Source organism: Haliaeetus albicilla, chromosome 10 (genome assembly GCF_947461875.1).
Source record: "Haliaeetus albicilla chromosome 10, bHalAlb1.1, whole genome shotgun sequence".
In the NCBI taxonomy this organism is placed as follows: domain Eukaryota; kingdom Metazoa; phylum Chordata; class Aves; order Accipitriformes; family Accipitridae; genus Haliaeetus; species Haliaeetus albicilla.
The window spans coordinates 24,298,542-24,317,317 of record NC_091492.1 but is presented as its reverse complement, the minus strand read 5'-3'; the positions used below and the strand labels follow the sequence as shown (position 1 = coordinate 24,317,317).

General features: G+C 66.0%; 3 protein-coding genes and 1 long non-coding RNA gene across 7 annotated transcripts; 1 reads left to right on the top strand and 3 right to left on the bottom strand.

Moving 5' to 3' along the window:
* The first annotated feature begins 67 nt into the window (after positions 1–67).
* Positions 68–822, top strand: LOC138687352 (uncharacterized). The gene is made up of 3 exons (XR_011326579.1): positions 68–305; positions 488–564; positions 710–822. It is a non-coding gene; the product is annotated as an uncharacterized lncRNA (long non-coding RNA).
* Positions 624–4,840, bottom strand: MRPL9 (mitochondrial ribosomal protein L9). Of its 2 annotated transcripts, none has more exons than XM_069794119.1 (8): positions 4,681–4,840; positions 4,054–4,213; positions 3,576–3,700; positions 3,144–3,194; positions 2,790–2,822; positions 2,187–2,270; positions 1,248–1,428; positions 624–904 (listed from the first exon to the last, which is right to left on the bottom strand). In XM_069794119.1, the coding sequence occupies exons 1-7, from the start codon at positions 4,759–4,761 to the stop codon at positions 1,297–1,299; spliced, it is 666 nt and encodes a 221-aa protein (XP_069650220.1). In that variant the 5' UTR covers positions 4,762–4,840; the 3' UTR covers positions 624–904; positions 1,248–1,296. The 2 variants fall into 2 exon arrangements, with proteins under 2 accessions (XP_069650220.1, XP_069650219.1); XM_069794118.1 differs by having other exon boundaries at positions 2,721–2,822; positions 4,681–4,839.
* A 336-nt stretch (positions 4,841–5,176) lies between these two features.
* Positions 5,177–9,498, bottom strand: TDRKH (tudor and KH domain containing). Of its 3 annotated transcripts, XM_069794032.1 has the most exons (13): positions 9,338–9,498; positions 8,915–9,050; positions 8,523–8,629; positions 8,224–8,413; positions 7,891–8,030; positions 7,534–7,819; positions 6,953–7,119; positions 6,664–6,836; positions 6,302–6,366; positions 6,031–6,182; positions 5,833–5,943; positions 5,558–5,654; positions 5,177–5,428 (listed from the first exon to the last, which is right to left on the bottom strand). In XM_069794032.1, exons 2-13 carry the CDS (start codon positions 9,036–9,038, stop codon positions 5,373–5,375), a joined length of 1,668 nt encoding a protein of 555 aa, XP_069650133.1. In that variant the 5' UTR covers positions 9,039–9,050; positions 9,338–9,498; the 3' UTR covers positions 5,177–5,372. The 3 variants fall into 3 exon arrangements, with proteins under 3 accessions (XP_069650133.1, XP_069650135.1, XP_069650134.1); XM_069794034.1 differs by lacking the exon at positions 9,338–9,498 and having other exon boundaries at positions 8,932–9,045; XM_069794033.1 differs by lacking the exons at positions 7,891–8,030; positions 8,224–8,413.
* Positions 9,499–9,934: 436 nt separating this feature from the next.
* Positions 9,935–14,323, bottom strand: RORC (RAR related orphan receptor C). The gene is given in 11 exon segments (XM_069794095.1): positions 9,935–11,103; positions 11,354–11,378; positions 11,380–11,443; positions 11,446–11,463; positions 11,941–12,051; positions 12,127–12,234; positions 12,683–12,815; positions 12,959–13,080; positions 13,221–13,577; positions 13,973–14,114; positions 14,190–14,323. Coding segments are annotated over 10 exon segments (1,110 nt in total). The 5' UTR covers positions 13,986–14,114; positions 14,190–14,323; the 3' UTR covers positions 9,935–10,944.
* Between the last annotated feature and the right edge of the window lie 4,453 nt (positions 14,324–18,776).

Here is an 18,776-nt window from a genome sequence, read left to right as displayed (position 1 = left end):
GTGATGTGTGTGAGTGTGTGCAGGCGGGCCGGTCGTACGCGCACGCGCGTCCGTGTCCGTGCGCGCACACGGGGGGCGCGCGCAACCCGGGTGGGTGCCTGTGCGCGCGCGCGCACGCGGGTGCTGGTGGAGGGGGGTGGGTGGCGGGAACCCGCGTGCCCCGCCCCGCCCGGCGCTGTCCCCGGTGCTGATCGCCAGGAGCCGCCGCACACGGCCCCGCCCCCTCCCCGCCGTTGCCATGGTGACGGGCCGCTGCGGGCGCAGCCAAGATGGCGTCGCCGCAATCACCGCCGCGTCCCGACCAGGTGCTGGGGAGGGGGTGGGAGGCGTGTGTGGAACTGGTACACGCACCCACGGGGGTACACACCCCCCCCCGTGGGTGTGCAGCTCTGGGCGACGCCCCGCCGTGCTGGGGGGGTTGGGGGGGGGTCCTGCGTGGGCCGCCCGCCCCCCCTCCCCCCCGGTAACAGACCCCCGCCCCCCGCAGGCCATGCTCTGCCTGAGCAGCCAGCGGTACCTGCGGGCCCGGCCATCCGTCCGGCTGCTGCTGCGGGGCTTCCTCAGGTGGGACACGGCCCCCCCCACAACCCCCGACAAATTTCACAAAAACACCTTAATTCGTCCTTAAAAAAAAAAATAATAATTGCCATTTTCCGTTGCGGGAAACCACACGAAAACGGCCCCAAACCCCTGTGCCCCCCCCTTGCAGAGAGCTGCTGCTCCAACGACCGGATGACATCCTGGAGTTCGCCGCAGGTGAGGGGGGGAGCACTGGGGGGGGGGGCAGCGGGGAGGGGGTCCGGCCTCCCACTCACCCCTCTGCCCACCCCCCTGCAGCGTACTTCACCCAGCCAGAGCTGCCAGGCCAGATCCAGGAGGAGCTGGGGAGGCCAGGAGCGGTGCCCTGAGGGGGGGGACAGCAGGGTCTCATTCCAATAACAGGCAGTGAGACCCTGCGCCCTGTGCTGCTGTGGTGTCACCATTCCCCACCGGTGCTCTCGGGGCAGGGGGGGCAGGAGAAGGTGCCACTGGGAGGGAAGCTGCACACGGGGAGGGGTTACAGGGGGTCCCCAGGGAGCTGCCCCCGCCCACCCCTTGTGTCCCACCCCCGCCCCAGGAGCAGACACCCCCCCCCCCCCCTCCAAACCCCATCAAGCCCTTTATTCAGTACCAGCAACCAGCAAGGAGGGGGAGTGGGGTGTGTGTAACAGATCAGGGAACCCCCACCCCGTTCCCCCAGCGCCTACCGGTAGCAAACTGGGGTCCAGGGGGGCTGGTAGGGCCCCCACCCCGGGCTCAGAGCAGTGCCTCCCTCCGTGCCGCCAGCTGGGCCTGCTGCTGCGCCAGCCAGTGCTTGTAGCGCTTGGTCTTGGGCCGCAGGAACTTCACCACGGACATGGGCACCCGCACCGTCTCCAGCCCATTCACCTGCCAGATGGGAGTGGAGGGTCACAGCAGGGGACCCCCCCCCCCATCCCCCAGGGAGGGGGGAGCGGCTGCTGCACTCCAGCATGCAGCTACTCTTGCCTCTCTTCCCCATTCTGCCCCCACGGTAGCTCCATCCCTAAATCCCCATGGGATCTGAGCTCAGAGAGACGTGGGAGAAAGATGGGAGGGAAGCGGGAGGGAAGCGGGAGGGAAGCGGGAGGGAAGCGGGAGGGAAGCGGGAGGGAAGCGGGAGGGAAGCGGGAGGGAAGCGGGAGGGAAGCGGGGTGTGCCCTTGCCCGTTCCCCACCAGCTCCAGGAATTTGGCACAGTGAACGAAGTGGGAGACGCCCATCAGCGATGACACCGATTTAGAGCAGGCAGTTTCAGAGCCAGCTCCACTCCCCGGAGGGCCCGGGAAGGACAAAAGATGAATGGCGATGGGCGAGATGGTCTCATCTATCTAGGTCGCGGGGATGGGTTTGGTTTTAGTTTTTTTTTTTCTCCTTTTGCTGTTTTTTTTCTTTTTTTAAATAAAGTATTTCTGCTCCTCCCACCCCGTGCTGGAGGACAGGCACTGCCGGGTTTCTCTGGCGTGGACATGTGGTGTGGACGGCTGGCGTGGGAGCCCCACAGGAGGTGGGGAGGGGGTGTGTGGGGTGGAGAGGTGCTGAGAAGGGGAACGGGGGGGGGGGGTGGGGGGGCACTCGCCCAGCTGGGAAGGGGATGGAGAGGTGGGTACTGAAGGGCTGCTCGCTCACCGTCACGTCGCACCAGTACTCGCCCCACCTGGTGATGGGCTCCTCTGGCAGCTTCAGCGCATGGGGAGGCACAAAAACCCGCAGCTGAGAAATAAAATGAGGCCCCAGGAGTGAAGGCTGGGGAGCAGGGGCAGCCTGCGGTGAGGCCCCCCCCACCCCCAAGCTCCCCAGCCCCTTAACAGGAGCCCCAGCATGGCGACGGCAGAGCCACCAGGCCCCCAGGGGCTCCTGCCGGCATTGGCCTGGCGTGTGCCATGGGAAGGACCGCAGCCTCATCCCCCGATTTATCATCTTCCCTTCTTAATCCCTTCGAGGTCTTAAACCCTCTGCTGAGCTGCTCTCAGCACGTGCCCTGGCTGAGCCCCAGACCAGCCACGGACGCACTGCTGGCTCCTCAAACCCTTTGGTGACATCCCTCCCACCGGGATCTGGGCCCCCATGACTGACTCCCGTGGCTCCGTTCACACATGGGAGCTCCCAGCACCAGCAAAGAGCTCCCAGCCGGTGCAGCGCCGGCTCTGGGCAACCGCTCACGTTTTTGAAGAAGTGGCGAGCCACGATTTCGTTGTTCAGCTCCCACTTCACATTGTTTTTCATGCCCACCTCAAGGCGGCAGCTCTTGAGGAACTTGATGGTCTGTAAAGACGGGGAGAAAGGTGTTGGGGAGTGCGGTGCTCCCGGCACTCCAGGTGGGAAGCCAGCAAGGTCCTGAGGGGCTCAGGCAGGCGAGCAGGGGATGCCGGCGGTATGGGGCTGCCCCGGCCCTCAACCCAGAAGCTCACGCACACATCGGCAGCCGTGCAGACATGCGTGCAGGCAGCTGCCTTCCTGAGCCGCAGCTGGAGGGAAGAGGGTTCCCAGCACCCGGCCAAGAGGCTCCGGCAAAGGCTTGGCGCTTTCAAGGACTCAGGGATTTCTCCAGAATAATGGCAGAGTCGCTGGTGCCCCTCTGCTCACCTTCTCCCCACTCTGGGTTTGGAGTACCTCCAGCTTCCCTTCTTGGCGCAACTGTGAGGAAAAGAGGATTGAGGAGAATAAATGAAAGAAAGGTTCGGCAATGCCGCACACCAGGCAGCCTGCCTGCATGCTGCTGGGGGAAAGGCAGCTTGGTAGAGGCCCGGAGAGCTCTCCTGTCATTGCAAACTCTGCAAAGGAATTTATTAACAAGCGGGGCTCATCGCGGGACCATATTTCTAAGGCGATCAGCAGATCTCACCCCACAAAACCACAAACACGTGGGTGGAGGGAGACAGGAACAGTCCCAAAGAACAACCGACCCTTTTAAACCGAAATCTCTGCTCCCTTTTTTGAAATCTCCTGATTTCAAAGCAGGGACAGGACAAAAACCACCCCAGCCGGGCTAGGAGCAGCCCCTGTGTGCCGACTCACCTTCTTCTCCTCCTCAAACATCTTCCTGTTCTCCGGCGAGGCGTAGACAGCCAGCCCCTGGGGCAGGAGCTTATTACGACCCACCGATTTCTTCACACTGACCACGTCTCCCCGGTTCCCCAAATCTGCAAGGAGAGGAGCAAGAGGTGATGTTAGTGAGGTGTGCACTGGCGATGTGCCAGCCCTGCAGCCCCCACTGCAGCTTTGAGGTTCCATCTGAAGGAAGTTTTAAGAAAAAAAAAAAAAAGGCCCAAAATACCACAAAATTATCGTTCAGGGTTCTGCAACCCTCAATCATCCCACAGCCCAAGGGATGAAATCCTGCTGCCACCGGATCATCGGAAACAGGACCTAACGGGGGGAATCCTCCCCCTTCCCTATGCGGACCAGGGCAAAACAGGACAGAAACCAAATTAACTCTTGCGACCAGTGCCCAGCTCTGCCACAGGAAGGCAAACACCCACGAAAAGCAACATACTCTCCACCGACTGGGTGAGGATCAGCTCCAAATTCGTCTTGGGCAGGTGCTTGGTGTCCTCCACCAGCCTGTAGATGCGGTGCCTGCGGGGGTGCAGGCGGGGCTGCCGCCCCTCTTTGCTGAGCGGGACCTGCCACCATCGCTCCACCACCACCGTCCCCTGGCCGGGAAGGGGGGGGTCAGCCCGGGGCGGGGGGGGGTCAGCCGCGCACCGAGCAACGCGGGAGCTCCCCAGCTGCGAATCCCGCTTCGTCCCAGGGAGTGGCGACAACAACCCCCCCTCCCGGCTCCTGCAGAGCCGCCAGTCACCCCCAGCTCTCCCCATCCGACATGACAGCCGCCTCTCCCATGGGGACAAGGCGGCTGCACCCTCAGGTAACCCCCAACACCTCCCCTCAACCCCCCCGTCCTTTATTAATTGCTCCCTAGATCCATATACCCCATATCCCCGCTATACCCCCCACCAGATCCCTAGGTACTCCCAACGCCCCTATGCAGACACCCCGCCCCCCCTCCCCTCACGGACACCCCCGTACCGCCCCCTGCCCCTCAAAACGCGCACCCAGGTACCCAGACAGCCGCGAAAGCCCCCAACACACCCGGGACCGCTCCCCCCCCGGCCCTCACCCGGCTGTGGCTGAGGCTCAGGGCCCGGCTCGCCGCCCGCAGCAGGAGGCCACAGCCCCTCACCGCCCCACAGCCCAACATGGCAGCCCCCTCCCTGCTCCCCGGCGCCGCCCGAGGACCCCACGCCTGCGCCTGAGGACCCCACCGGGGGCTGCCCCGCCACGCGCCTGCGCCACGGGACCTCCCGCCGGGGACTGCCCGCGGCGCGCCTGCGCCCAAAGACCCCCCCGCGGAGCTGCCCACCGCGCGCCTGCGCAGTAGGGTCCCACCGGGGCCGCTCGCCGGTGCCCAAGGACCCCACCGGGGGCTGCCCGCCGCGCGCCTGCGCCCCAGCACCCCCGACTGCTCACCGCTCCTCGGGCCCCGTTCCCCCGCCCGGCAGCTCCTGCTTTCCCCCGAAATGAGGGAACGCCCCCCCCCCAAAACCGGGGGCTGCCCCCGGTGCCGTTCTCCCCTGCCTGGTCCCCATTCACCAACACCCAAGCGGGCAGAGAGCTTCGAAACGTTCTGTTTTATTGCTGCCACGCAGCCCCCCCACCCCGCAGCAGAGAGGGGACCCCCTTACCCCCGGGGAGGGGGGTCAGGGGTACCAGGGAACCGTTTTAACGTCAAAGGGGGAGGAAAAGGGAGTTCGGGGCCGGGGGGGCCAGCCGTGGGGAGGCTCCCCAGGGCCAGCCTGTGCGGCATCGGTGTCACCGGGCGCTGCCCTCCGTCATGCGGAAGTCCTCGCTGCTGCTGGAGGTGTCATCTGTAGAAAGGGGAGGTCAGGGGGGAGCCCCAGGGGCCGAATTCAGTGCCAGAGGCCGGGGAGGCCTTGGAAAGCAAGTTGCTGGGGTAACTGTGCCCATTCCACCCTGAGGGGGCTGGCCAGGCTTACCCGAAGGGCTGAGGCCAGCTGGGGCCAGGGGGGTCACAGCTGGAGAGGTCAGGGGCTCTGAGGTGAGGCTGGCAAGGGAGCCACAGGTGACGTTCTCCTGCGCCAGGAAGAACTGGGTTAACCGGCGCTAGCAACCACCAGCATGGCTTTGGGGCAGCAAGGAGCTGGCCCTGCGCTGGGGGAGGCGGGCTGGCCCCAAGGGGTCTGGCACCGGCTCCTGCCAAGGAGGCCAGGTGGGACAACCGGCTGCCCACCCCGGTCCTGTGTCCACTCACCGGCGTCTTGGCCATGGCTTCCTTCGGTGGCCTGGCGCTCTCCTCTTCTTCCTCCTGGGGACAGGGGACGGCGTAGCCCAGCCGCACCAGCTCTGCTCCCACATCAAGGTTCTGTGCCGAAAGGAGACAGGGCTGAAGAGCCGGCAGCACAGGAGAGTGGGGACAGAGCAGGAGGGCTGGGGCATGGCAGGGGCTCACCTCCCCATGGTGGAGGCCGTAGAGCCGGATGTTGGGCCGGGCACCAAGCCCGGAGGGGACATAGCTGGAAATCTTTGCCAGCAGCGGTTTCCACATGGCACAGTGGGTGAGCCGGTCAAAGGCATCCAGGGCTGCCTCTTCCCACTCGGCCCCTGTGAGAGTGAGTGAACCGGGTGAGCAGAGCCCGGCTGAGAAGCGGGCGACACCTGCAGGGAAGGGACATGGCCGGATCCGGCCCCCTGCCTCCCCCTAGGACTCCTTCCCCACTCACCGGCGGGCAGGATCCCAGCTAGGCTGCACTCAATGGCTTGGAAGGGCAGGCTCAGGAAGTCGCTCCTGGCAAGGAGAGAAAGCCACCGTGACACTGCGCTGTGGGAGCTGCTGGCTCTCCTGGCAAGAACAGCCCGCCTCGGCCACAAGCCCGGCTCCCCAAGGATTTCCCGCAGCTCTTCCCGCCGTGACCGCTTCACAAAAACACTGAACGGCCTCAGTCAATTCCTCCAGCAACACAGCCGCGAGCCCTCACCACGCCACCAGCTTCCCCAGGGACGTTCAACCACAGCCCTGTTGTTGTCCCCCCACACATACACCCCCTCCCTGCCAGTCCCTCCCCAGGTGATAGTCCGTGCTCACCGCAGGGCTCGCAGAGCCTCACGGGGGGCCTCTCCATTGTCCCCAAAATCCACATAGTAAAGGTCAAAGTTGCCGTTCTCCAGCGTGCCCAGGACACGGGCTCGGTACCAGTTGCTGCCATCCACGTAGGGAGCAGCCACGATGTCCCCCGCTTGGATGGTCGAGAGCTCTGCCTGGGGGGGGGGGGGGGATGGGACAGGGTGGGTGACCTCCCTCGGACAGGTGAGGGGAGTGGGGGGACGACGACACATGGACGACAACACAAGGCTGGCGCCCCGTGGGGTCTCACCGTGTGGCCACTGCTCCGGTAGTACTGCCGCATCTCGGTGGTCAGTTTGTCCAGCTGCAGGCTGCGCTGGCCGATGATCTGGATCCAGAAGTGGCTGGGGTTTTCCGTGGCTGAGACATAAACTTCCAGGTGCTCATCGGCGTGGAAGCTAAAATCAGGACTGGGAACTATGGGAGAGGCACGGGGAGCCCCAGTGAGAGCCAGATGGGGCAGCCGAGGGGACCCCCCCAGCCCCCCACAGAGATGGGGATAATGCAAGATGAGGCGAGAGCAGAAGCCGACCCGCAGATCCCACTCGCAGAGACCCATCTCGGGCCATCCGTGGGACAAAGGACAACAGCAAGAGCCTGGGAGGCGGCTGAGCCATCCTGCCCAGCCTGGGCTCTGGCCACGTCAGCATCCAGCGCAGGGACAGAGGGAGAGAGTCTGGGGGACAAAGCCGGAGGCAGCCCGGGGTGACCCAGCGCCATTAAAACGGCTCCCGACACTCTGCAGGTCCCCAGGGGACCCGAGGAAATTACATTCTCCCCAGCACAGTTTTCCCATTGCACCCTTGGGGACGACACAAACGCTTCTCTCACCTTCAAATTTCGGTACTGCTGTGTCAGTCCCCGCCGCCAGCTTCTCCAGCTCCTCACTCTCATCTTCCAGCTCCTCCACCTCCTCAAAGGCAGCCTGGCCCAGGAGCGAGCCGTCAGCCCAGAATGACCCCCCATCCTCTTCCCTGTGCTCCAGCGTCCTGGCAGGGAGCAGCTCCTGCTCCTGCCGGCTGCCCAGGGGCTGCTTGCGCTGGCACCGCATCGCCGTTGACTGGGCCAGCTCCTTCCGGAAGACGTCGTCTTCCATCAGCTTCTTCATGATGAGTTCCTTGGGGGGAAAAAGGAGAGCGTTGGGCTGGGGGGCCAAGCCGTCCCCCAGCCCCGCTGCCTCCCGCTCACCTTGGCGGCTGCCACCTCCTTCCGCGTCCCCGAAAGCTGGATGACCCTGACCGGGGCCAGGCCGGCGTCAGCCTCGTGCTCGCAGAGCACTTTGGCCCCCGAGCTGCGGCAGATGCCCCGCACTGTCTCGCCGCCCCGGCCTGCGGGAGAGAGCGCCCCGGGAAACTGAGGCAGAGCAGACTCAGAGCAGGAGCCAGCCTCCATCCCACAGGTTGCCCCGACATGCTTGTGCCATCAGGCCTTTCAACAGCAATTGTGCCACCACACACACCCGGCGGGTAAACTGGGGACACCTCCCGCTGTCCCCTGCCTCCCTAGGGTGGGGGGAGGTACCGATAATCCTGCCGACGGCTCTCTGGGGCACGCAGAGCTGCTCCGACACCAGGGTGCTCTCCATCACTATCTGGTGGATGGTGGCTTTCGCCCGGCAGACTTGGCTGGGGGAGCCCGAGATCAGCAGCACTGTCTCCTCACCCTCGTCCTCTCTCTCCACCTCAATGCAAGCCCCCGTCTCTTGCCTTAGCTGTGGGCACAGGGTGGGGGGGATCCAGCCCCGCCGTCTGCCATTTACTGGGGCTCCCAGTAAACTTGGCCTTTCCTTGTCACCCCCACAAGCCTCTGGCATGGCTTACCTTTTTGATTGTGGCTCCCTTCCGGCCGATGATGGATTTCATGGCTGCCCGGGGTACTCGCATCTGGATTTCCAGCTCCTCATCTCCCACGAAGGTCAGCCGCTCCTCTGAGGGGAAAGCGGCAGAGTGACAGCGGCGGGTCCCCATGGCGGGGGAAGGGAAACCCCCGGGGGGCTTATAAACAGCACGAGGGAAATTCAGAGCTGGCAAAGCTACTCCAACAGACTCCCTGTCTCCCGGGAGGGGGCCCAAGGCAGCTCTGAAAGCCTCAGGGTTGTTCCCGAGCACCTCAGCACATTTGGGGAAGGCAAGGAGAGGTCGGGGTCTGGGGGGGAAGGCGGCTGAACGCTCAAGCCCACGGGTGGGAACGGCACAGGGGCTGCAACACCCACCTCGGCTCTCCCGGTACCTGCGGTACAGGATGTAGAGGACAGTGGCGCTGGCCGGGATCCCCAGGACCACCGCCACTTTCTGCAGGGGAGTCAGGCTGTTCCAGTAACCTTGCTCCGCCGTCATCTTCCCCACGGCCTGAGGAAGGAGAGGTTTTACCGGGAGCCTCCCCCCAGCCAGGGCCCCGGGTGGGGCCCAGGCCGAGCCCCCCCTCCCCTCCCCGCACACCGAGGCCCCCTCCCACCCACGCACCCGCTGCAGAGGGCTCGGCCACTCGCGGAGCAGGCGCTCAGGCCTGAGCCTGCCTAAGCCCCGGTCCCGCCGGTACAGGCCTAAGCTCCCAGCGTCCCAGGAGGGGAGCCGCCGCAGCAGGGGAGCACCGAGCCCCCCGATCCCGCCGGCCTCCCGGGGCGGCCTCAGCCTACCTGGGGAGCCCGGTCCCGGCGGTGCAGCCCCCGGGTACCAGCTCCGACCGGGACCCCAGGCCCAACTTCGCCCCGGTCCCCCCGCGCCCGCCGCCCCTCGAGCCGCTGCCGCCGCCGCCTCACGCGCCCAGCCGCCGCTAGCCCCACCCCCTCCCTCCCCTCTCCAATCATAGCGCCGCTCTCCCCGCCCCACCAATCGCCGTAGGAGGGGCGGTGGCCAATCCCCGGACGGCCTCCTAGAGGAGGGAGGAGAGAGGTGAGGGGGCGGGCCACAGCACCAGCCTGGGAATAAAGCGGCCAATCCGCGCCGCGCGGCGGACGGTTGAAGCCAATCAGCGAGCAGCAAAGGGGGGGGGGGTGCCTCGGACCCGCCCCGAGCTGTGAGTGACGGGCGGGGGGCTCCCGAAGGGCGGGAAAGGGCGGGGGGGGGCTCTGCCCTGTCCCACAATGCCCCGCGGGGTCTCGGGGCTCGCGCCCTGTCCGCCCCACCTGGTGTCACCCCGCCCCCCCTCCACCGTTCCCCCCGTGACGGAGCCCACGGACTCGCCGTCCCCCAAAAAGCCTTTATTTCACCTCGGTACAGCCGCGGCCCCCCCCGCCCTCACCCCCCCCTCCCCCGTCACCCCGCCGGGCCACCCGGGGCGGGGGGGGCCACGCGTGTCTGCACAGGCGGGAGCCTGCACCCGTGGGAGAGCCCCGCGGGTGCGTGTGCCCGTCCCCCGTCGCGGGGGAGGCCCAGCACCCATCGTGGCCACGGGAACCCCGAACTGCTCGGCGGGGTGGGGGCACCCCCGGTAACAGGGTGGCCCCGGTCAGGGCACCCACAGGTGACGGAGCCTCCCCGGGTGACGGGACATCACTGGGTGATGGAGTGTCGCCGTGTGATGGAGCCCAGCCGGGCGGCAGATCCTCCTGGGGTGATGGAGCCCCTCCAGGTGACACAGCCTTGCTGGGTGACAAAACCCTGCTGGGTGACGTGGCATCACTCGCTGATGGATCCTCTTTGGGTGACAGAGCATCACTGGGTGATGGAGCATCTTTGGGTGACGGGACATCACCAGGTGGCAAAGCCCCACTGGGTGACAGACCATCACGGGGTGACAGACCATCACCAGGTGACAAAACCCTGCAGGGTGATGGGGCATCACTCGCTGATGGATCCTCTTTGGGTGACAGAGCATCACCAGGTGATGGAGCATCTCTGGGTGATGGGACATCACTGGATGACAAAGCCCCACTGGGTGACAGACCATCACCAGGTGACAAAACCCCACCGGGTGACAGACCATGACCGTGTGACGGAGCATCACTGGGTGACAAAATCCCGCCAGGTGACAAAGCATCACTGGGTGATGGATCCTCTATGGGTGATGGAGCATCGCTGGGTGCCAAAGCCCCTCCGGGTGACGGAGCTCCTCCGGCCGTTGGCTCCTCCGTGGGTGCTGGAGCCCCTCCACCTGCCAGAGTCCTACCAGCTGCGGGTGCCCCCCTGGCCGTGGGAGCACCCATGGGTGCCGGCATCCACTGCCGCACCCAGCCGCCGGCAGGCAGGAGGCAGGGGTAGGGCAGGGCGAGGACCCAGGCATCCGGGCACCCGGGGTGGGTGCTCAGCGGGTGCCACTGGGGGTCTCGGCCTCGGAAGCGAAGAGCTCGCGGTAGAGCGGGGGGAAGGCGGCGTGCAGCACCCCGGGGTGCAGGCGGCGGAAGGCCTGGAGCTGCTCCACGTGCTGTGAGCACAGTGCCCGCAGGCGCCCCTGTGGCGGCAGCTGCCCGCAGGGACACATGCCCATCACAGGTCTGCCAGGCGGGGTGACACGCGCCATGCACCCACACAGAGGGGACACATGTGTCACACCCACACACAGGGGACACACATGTGTCACACACGCAGGGCAGCCCATGCCCCAGGGTGACCCCCTGCCCGTGGCAGCCCACCCCCTCCCCCCCGTGCCCCCAGCCCCCTCAAGCCCATGGCACCCACCCTGTGCCCCCCCTCAGCCCTCCCCGTGCCCTCACCCTGGCCAGGAGCCCCTCACGGTGGGTCCGGCGCAGCAGGAGGCGGAAGGCAACTTCCAGGTGTCCATGCAGCCGTGCCACCTTTGCCTGCTCCTGCAGCCACGGCCGGTCTGGGGACAGGGGACACGGTGGGTGGCATGGGGACAGGGATGGGAGGGGACAGGGATGGGGACAGGGATGGGGATGGGACAGGGATGGGGACAAAAAAGGATGGAGACAAGGACAGGATGAGGATGGAGATGGGGACAAGGACAGGGATGGAGATGGGGACAGATGGGACCATGGCAGGATGGGGACAGGATGGGGACCACAAGAGGACAGGGACAGGAATAGGCCAGGGTTGGGGACAGGAAAGGGGACAGGGACCAGCTGGGACAGAGAGTGGGACAGGAGAGGCACAGGGTGGGGACACAACGGGGACAGGGTTGGGAGACAGCAGAGGCCAGCTCAGGACACTCAAGCCCACAACCCAGCACCCACTTTAGGGCAAAACCCCGGGGTTTTGGGCAAACCCTCATTGGGGTTCCTACAGGGCTGGGGAGGGAAACTGAGGCATGGGGTGGGCGGTGGTGGGGAGGGTCCCTCACTGGCGTTGATGAGGACGAGGGCGCTGAAGAGGGCCACCTCGCTCTCCGAGAAGTGCAGAGCGCAGAGGCTCTGGGCGAAGTCGAAGATGGAGCAGATGAGCTCGTGGCAGCCTGGGGGAAGCCCTTGTCACAGCGTGTTCCCCTGTGTCCCCTCCGTGTCCCCCCCCTCCATGTCCCCAGCCCTACCCAGGGATCGGAACAGCTCGGCGCCGGCGTACTTGCCCTCGAAGAAGACAGTCCGGTTGTCGGAGTTGAAGGCTCGGCACATCCGCACCAGCACCACCTCCATGGCGCCTGCCACCACCCGGCAGCGGGACGGGGACAGGGATGGTGGCACCAGGGACAACAGGGCTCCATGGTGGCACTGCTCAGGGCTGGGTCAGTGCCCCCACAGCACCAGCCCTGGGGGCTGTCACCTCTCCAGTGGGGTTGGGGTGGCCCTTGGTGACCGTCACCTCCCTGGTGCGACCCATGGGACTGTGACCTCCCTCATGGCACCAGAGCAGCCCATAGGGACTGCCACCCCCTGATGGGCCCACACCATCCCTTGGGGACCGCCACCCCCCCTCCATGGGGCCACAGCATCCTCTAGGGACTGTCACCTCCCTGATGGGACCAGAGCATCCTATTGTCTGGGAACACTGGGACTGGGGAGATGGGGGCAGCAGGGACTGTGGGGCTGGGGACTGGGGGGACGGGGTGGCCCCGGGGCTGGGGATGAGGGGACGAGGTGGCCCCGTACCCGCTTTGAGGAGGACGATCTGGTCATTCTGGCAGAGGTCCATGAAGCCGTGCAGGCGCTTGGCGAACTCCACCACATACTGGATGGCCTCGGTGATGCGCCCGGCGCAGCGCTGCCACATCTCCTCCATTGACTGCAGGACCGGCCGTCACCCCCACCACAGAGCCCCCACCAAACCCCCGAGAACGTCCCCATTGCTCTGCACCATGCCGGAGCTCTGGGTGCCCTGGGGACTGCAACATCCCCTCCCCTGTGCCCCCACCCTGCTGGCCTCACCTTCTTCTGGTAGGCGCAGACCTCCTCACAGGAGAAGGTGTCCCAGCGCCGGAGCTGCAGGTCCTCGGCACGGAGCTGGCACGTCTCCCGGTACGACTTGAGGACGTTCTGGGTGAGGTGCTCTGCGGGGGACGGGGGCTTGGGGATGGGGACAGGGCAGGCAGCCCTTGCCCAAGTCCCCAACGGGCAAGGTCCCACCACCATCCAGCACCCGTGGGTGACAGACCCAGCCCCCACGGGCACGTGGCACCCAGCAACTCACCGATCTCCACACCAGAGGATGTGGGTGACTCCAGGAGGCTGCCGACATCGGGGTGGGGGTAGAAGTCGGGGCCGGCCCTGTCCCTGTCCCCATCCGGGCCCCGTTTGGTCCCCTCCAGCCGCCCCGGCTCCACCTCCGCCATGGCACCAGCCCTGCCCTCCGTCCCGCCATGGCGGGTGCCAGGGCACCCCGGGGTGCCGGCAGGGGTCAGCGGGTGGCCCCGGCACCCCGCTAGCCCCAGGGGGACGGCAGGTGCCCCCTCGGCCGCCCGCTCCCGCTGCCGCTGCTCCAGCTGCTGCTGCACTTCGGCGTGCAGCCGGTCCCGCTGCTTCTTGGACATGCGGCCGAACTTGACAGCTGCGAGGAGAGGCGGCGTCGGCGGCGCTGGAGGACACGCATGCCACACGCGTGTTTGCGTGTGTACACGTGCACCGGCCTGGCTCCCCGCGACCTACATAACCGTGGCACCGGGGCTTTCCGGCCGCACACGCGTGCCGCTGTGGCCCCCGCCGCCCCGCTTCCTCCGGGCGCACCCACGGCCCCTCCGCTTCCTCCCGGGGACACCGCGGCCCCCTGGGGCGTCCTGCAGTCCCCAGGCAGCCACGGCTCCCACGGGAGCACAGCCGGGTGGGAATGGGGCTGAGGAGGGTGGGTGCGCCCACGTTTGGGGAGGGGGGGTGCACCCAGGTATGGAGGGGGTGCACCCAACTGTGGGGAGGGGGCTGCACCCGTGGCCCAGGGTGGGCACCCACCGTCGCGGGACATGCCAAGGCGCAGGCACTTCTGCAGGCGGCAGTGCTGGCAGCGGTTGCGGCTGGCCCGGTCGATGGGGCAGTTCTGCTGGCGGCTGCAGGCGTAGCTCAGGCTGCTCTGCTGGCTGCGCCGGAAAAAGCCCTGCGCCGGGGGTCACCGCTGTGCCGGCACCCCCTCCCGGCACCCCCCGGCAGCCGCCCCAGCACCCCGGCCCACCTTGCAGCCCTCACAGGTGATGACGCCGTAGTGGATCCCCGAGGATTTGTCCCCGCAGATCTTGCAGGGGATCACCTCGATGTGGGCTGCGGGCGGGAGGGACGGTGTGGGTGCCCGCCCCGAGGGATCCCCCAAGGCTCATGGGCAGCTCACAGCCCTTCCCAGGCTCACGTGGCACCCGTGGGACCGTGTGTGCCACCTGTGTCCTCGCGTGCTCTCCCTGGGCTCCTGTGTCCCCTATGGGCTCACGTGTCCCCTATGGCCTCAGGTGTCCCTCAGGGACTCACAGGTCCCACGTGGGCTCCTGTGCCCCCTATGGGTTCACATCATCCTCTATATGCTCATGTGTCCACCATGGGACCGCGTGTCCCAGACGGGCTCACGTGTCGCCACACGGTCTCACGTGGCCGCTGTGGGCTCACATGTCCCCTGTAAGGCTCACATCCCCCATGGGCTCACATGTCACCCCGTGGGCTCCCATGTCCCCCTGGGTTCCCATGTCACCCCATGGGCTCCTTGAAGACCCTATGGGACCACGTGTCCTCTCTGGGACCATGTCTGCCACCCATGTTCTCACCGGGACTCCATGGGCTTACATGTCCCCCATGGGCATTGGTGTCCCCTACAGACCCCCATGTCACTTAGAGGCTTACATGCCCCCCACCAGCTCACCTGGTCCCTATGGGCTCACGTGTCCCTCAAGGGCTCCCGTGGCCCCTACAGGCTCCCATGCCACCCCATGGGCTCCAATGTCCCCTATGGGCTCAGGTCCCCCCCAGGAGTCCTTGGGTGTCCCCTGGGGCATCCCCCCCATGGCCCCAGTGCAGGGTGGGCCCTGCCGGACGCTGGGGGCTGCCGAAACCACAGCAGCAGCGAGCGCCGGCAAAGCCACAACTGGGACATGGCCCCACCTTGCAGGAAGGCGCCCGCCGCCCTGGCACAGCCCAGCATGGCACCGTCATGGCACCGCTGTGCCCACTGGGTGGGCAGGGGGCCATGAGGTGAGGTCACGGGGATGGGGGGCACCAGAGCCATGGGAGCAGGGGACACCGGGGATGGGGACACTGGGGGTGGGGAGGTGGGGGGACACCAGAGCCAGGCAATGGCTGAGCTTGAGGGGACACTGGAGCTGGGGGACACCAGGGTGGGGACACCAGGGTGGGGATACCGCAGCCAGGGGGGACCCCAGCCCCAGAGCCCCCTCCCACCCAGACAGCTCTCATCCCTCCATTGCCACTGGCTTGTCACCCTCTGCCCTGCACACGCTTGTGCACGTACTTGCACGTCTGTGCACCCTTGCACACGCTTGTACGCATTCAGACATGCCTGAGCCCCCTCCTGCCTGCTCACACACTCTTGCACACTCACGTGCACATACGGGCAGACTCCTGCCCCCCACACACGGGGTTGTTGGCGGGGGGTGACACATGCTCATACAAGCTTGGGCACGCGTGGGCACATGCACACACCCTCAGCCATGCACACACACTTGAGCACACTTGCCTGTGCTTGTGCGTGTTTGCAAAGGGTTCTGCAAAGCTGCCAAAGATTGCGCACGCTCCTGCAGGCTGCTGCACGCTTCTCCATGCTTGCACACATTCACACATGCTTGCACACATTCATAAATGCTTGTGCACGCTCGTGTGTGCTTGCACATACCAGTGCACACCTGTGCATGCTCATGCATGCTCTTGCATGCTTGGGGATGCTTGCCCAGGCTGGTACACGTCCACCGATGCTCGCACACACTCTCGCATGCTCCCGTGAGCCCTCACACCCTTGCACATGCTCTTGCACGCTTGTGCACGCACGCAGCTGCGCCTTCACGCGCATACACGCATGCACACGCCCGCACACCTCCTCCCCAGGGCTGAATCCGCTTCGTCGGCTTTTTCCACCTGCCCCAGTTTTGGGGCCCAGCGGCCGCCCTCGCATCCGGCGCCGGTGGCCGGGCACCGGGGACCCCTTCGGTGACACCGGCCCGGAGGGGCCCTGGGAATTCGGCGCTTTGAGTCAGCCCCGCGTCCCGGCACCTGCATTAGTCAACGGTGCCGGCGCCGGCGGCTGCCAGGAAGCGCCGCTTTCGGGTGCTGCTCCTGCCGGGAACCAGTGGCGAGAGGTCGACGAGGTCTCGCCCAGCCCCACGCCTCCCCGCCGGCACCCGCCAGCACCCGCCGCTCCCACGGCACCCACCCGCACCTGCGGGCACCCGGGCACCCGCCAGCAACATGGGCATCCAACGGTACCTGTCAGCCCCACCAGCACCCCCCAGTACCTGTCAGCCTCGCTGGCACGTATCAGCCCCATGGGCACCCACCGGTACCCATCAGCCCCACCAGCACTATGGGCACCCACCGGTACCCATCCTCTCCACCAGCACCCACCAGCCCCAGGGGCAACCACCGGCACCCATCAGCTCCACCAGCACCCACCAACAACAACCAGCACCCATCAGCCCCATGGGCACCCACCAGTCCCCATCATTCCCACCAGCGCACACCAGCGCCCACCAGCACGCACCAGTACCCATCAGCCCCACCAGCACCCTTCAGCCCCACAGGGACCCGCTGCCCCCAGGGCACTCACTGGCCCCCACCAGCTCCATGGAAGCCACGGGCACCCATCTGCCCCACGGACACCCATTAGCACCCATCAGCCCCACAGAGACCCACTGGCACCCGTCAGCTCCACAACCAGCCACCAGCACCCATCGGCCCTGGGGACACCCACCAGCACCCATGGGGACCTGCTGGCACCCATCAGCACCCACTGTCCCTGGGGCAGGGGGATGACCCAGCGCTCCCGATCCCCCTCCGGTACAGCGTCATGGCAAAACACGCCATGACGCAGGCAGACACGTCACAGCACAGGCCAACACGCCATGATGCAGAGGGGAAGGAAGGGACCCCAGAGGACCCTGGCCCCAGCACCCCGGAGTGGCGGCGCCCCTGCCTCGGTTTCCCCAGTGCCAAAGTGGGGGGGCTGTGGGTGGGGGCGGCGCAGGAGTGGGGCCACCTGCGTGTCCCCATCCGTGTCCCTGTCGGTGTCACCTGCGCCGGCCCCTTGCAGCTGCCAGCCCCCACCACATCTAAGAGTAAGCACCCGACCCGCAGGTGCATGGGGGCACCCATGGGTGCTGGGGGGCACCCGTGCTCCCAGCCTCAGGCGCTTGCAGCCACAGCTGCGGGTGCGGGGGGAAACAGGGCTGCCCGGCACTGCGGCACCGCCAGGACATGCAGTAACATGCGATAACACGTGTGCATGCCCTGCAACACACATGCACACCCCGCAACACGCGCGCACACCCCACAACATGGGTGCACACCCTGCAACAGGCGTGCATGTCACACTCCACAAACGGACACCCGGAGCCGCACGCACCGTACCACCCTGCAACATGGGTGTGTACGCAGCTACACACCGTAACATCCGTGCACACACAGCACCATGCTGTAACGTGTGCACATGTAGCAACATGCCGTAACACACATGCACAGCCCCCGTAGTGTGTGCACATGCAGTTCCACAACCCTCATCGCATGTGTGCCCCAAAACATGCCTGCACATGCCACAACACATATGGTCCAGCTGTAACATGTGCCAACATGCTCGTGTGAGCTGTAAAACACATGTGATGCTGACACACGCTGACACACGCTGACACACGCTGACACACACGGCTCCCATGCCCTGGCAGCTCCCAGTGCTCTCACACACACATGTGGGCATGCTCATGTGCACTCTCACACATGTGTCTGCACACATGTGCGTGCTCCCACAGGTGTGCACGGGTACGGTTGCACACATACCTGCCTGCACCCTGCCCCCGCACACACACACACACACTCACACACACATGCACATGCAGTCCAACATGTCCCTACCCGCCTGCACAAGCACACAGCCATGCCCACAGGTACACACACACATGCACACCCATGTGCTCCCACACCCTTGCACACACACACAGCTGCTCCCACCTGCTTGCACACACACCATGCCCACACGTCTGCACACATGTGCTCTCACTCTCTTGCACACACACCTGCCCCCTCCTGTACCCTTACACACACCCACGCGTGCTCCCCCCTGCTTGCACACACATGGATCCCCGTGTGCCCCCACGCCCTTGCACACACACTTCTGCCTGCTCCCACCATTTTGCACACCTGCTCTCACACACTCCCACACCCTTGCACATCCACCCCCCCACCTGCTCCTGCATGCTTGCACACACATGCATACACACTCCCTCACACTTGCACACACACATTCCCACACCCTTGCACAGGCACACACACACTCCTGCAGGCTCCCACATGCCTGCACACACGTACGTCCGCTCTCACAAGCTTCCACTGATTGCACACACACGCGCATACCTGTGTGCTTCCACACCCTTGCACACACGTGTGCACCCCCTGTGTGCTCCCACACCCTTGCACACATGTGCGCACACCCCAGCACGCTCCCACTTGCACGCGCACACACGCACACCCACTCCCATGCTCCTCCATGTACACATGCCCGCTCTCACACGCTCCCACACACTTGCACGCTCCCACACGCGTGCACACATGCGTGCCC

Coding starts and splice junctions, on each gene's coding strand:
- MRPL9 (XM_069794118.1), bottom strand. CDS start 4,761: ATGTTGGGCTGTGGGGCGGTGAGGGGCTGTGGCCTCCTGCTGCGGGCG. Junction 4,214..4,680: donor TGAGCCTCAGCCACAGCCGG/GTGAGGGCCGGG, acceptor CTTCCCGGCCAG/GGGACGGTGGTGGTGGAGCG. Junction 3,195..3,575: donor TGTTTGAGGAGGAGAAGAAG/GTGAGTCGGCAC, acceptor TTTTCCTCACAG/TTGCGCCAAGAAGGGAAGCT.
- TDRKH (XM_069794032.1), bottom strand. CDS start 9,038: ATGACGGCGGAGCAAGGTTACTGGAACAGCCTGACTCCCCTGCAGAAA. Junction 5,944..6,030: donor ACGGCCTCCACCATGGGGAG/GTGAGCCCCTGC, acceptor CTTTCGGCACAG/AACCTTGATGTGGGAGCAGA. Junction 5,429..5,557: donor AGCTGGCCTCAGCCCTTCGG/GTAAGCCTGGCC, acceptor CCCTTTCTACAG/ATGACACCTCCAGCAGCAGC.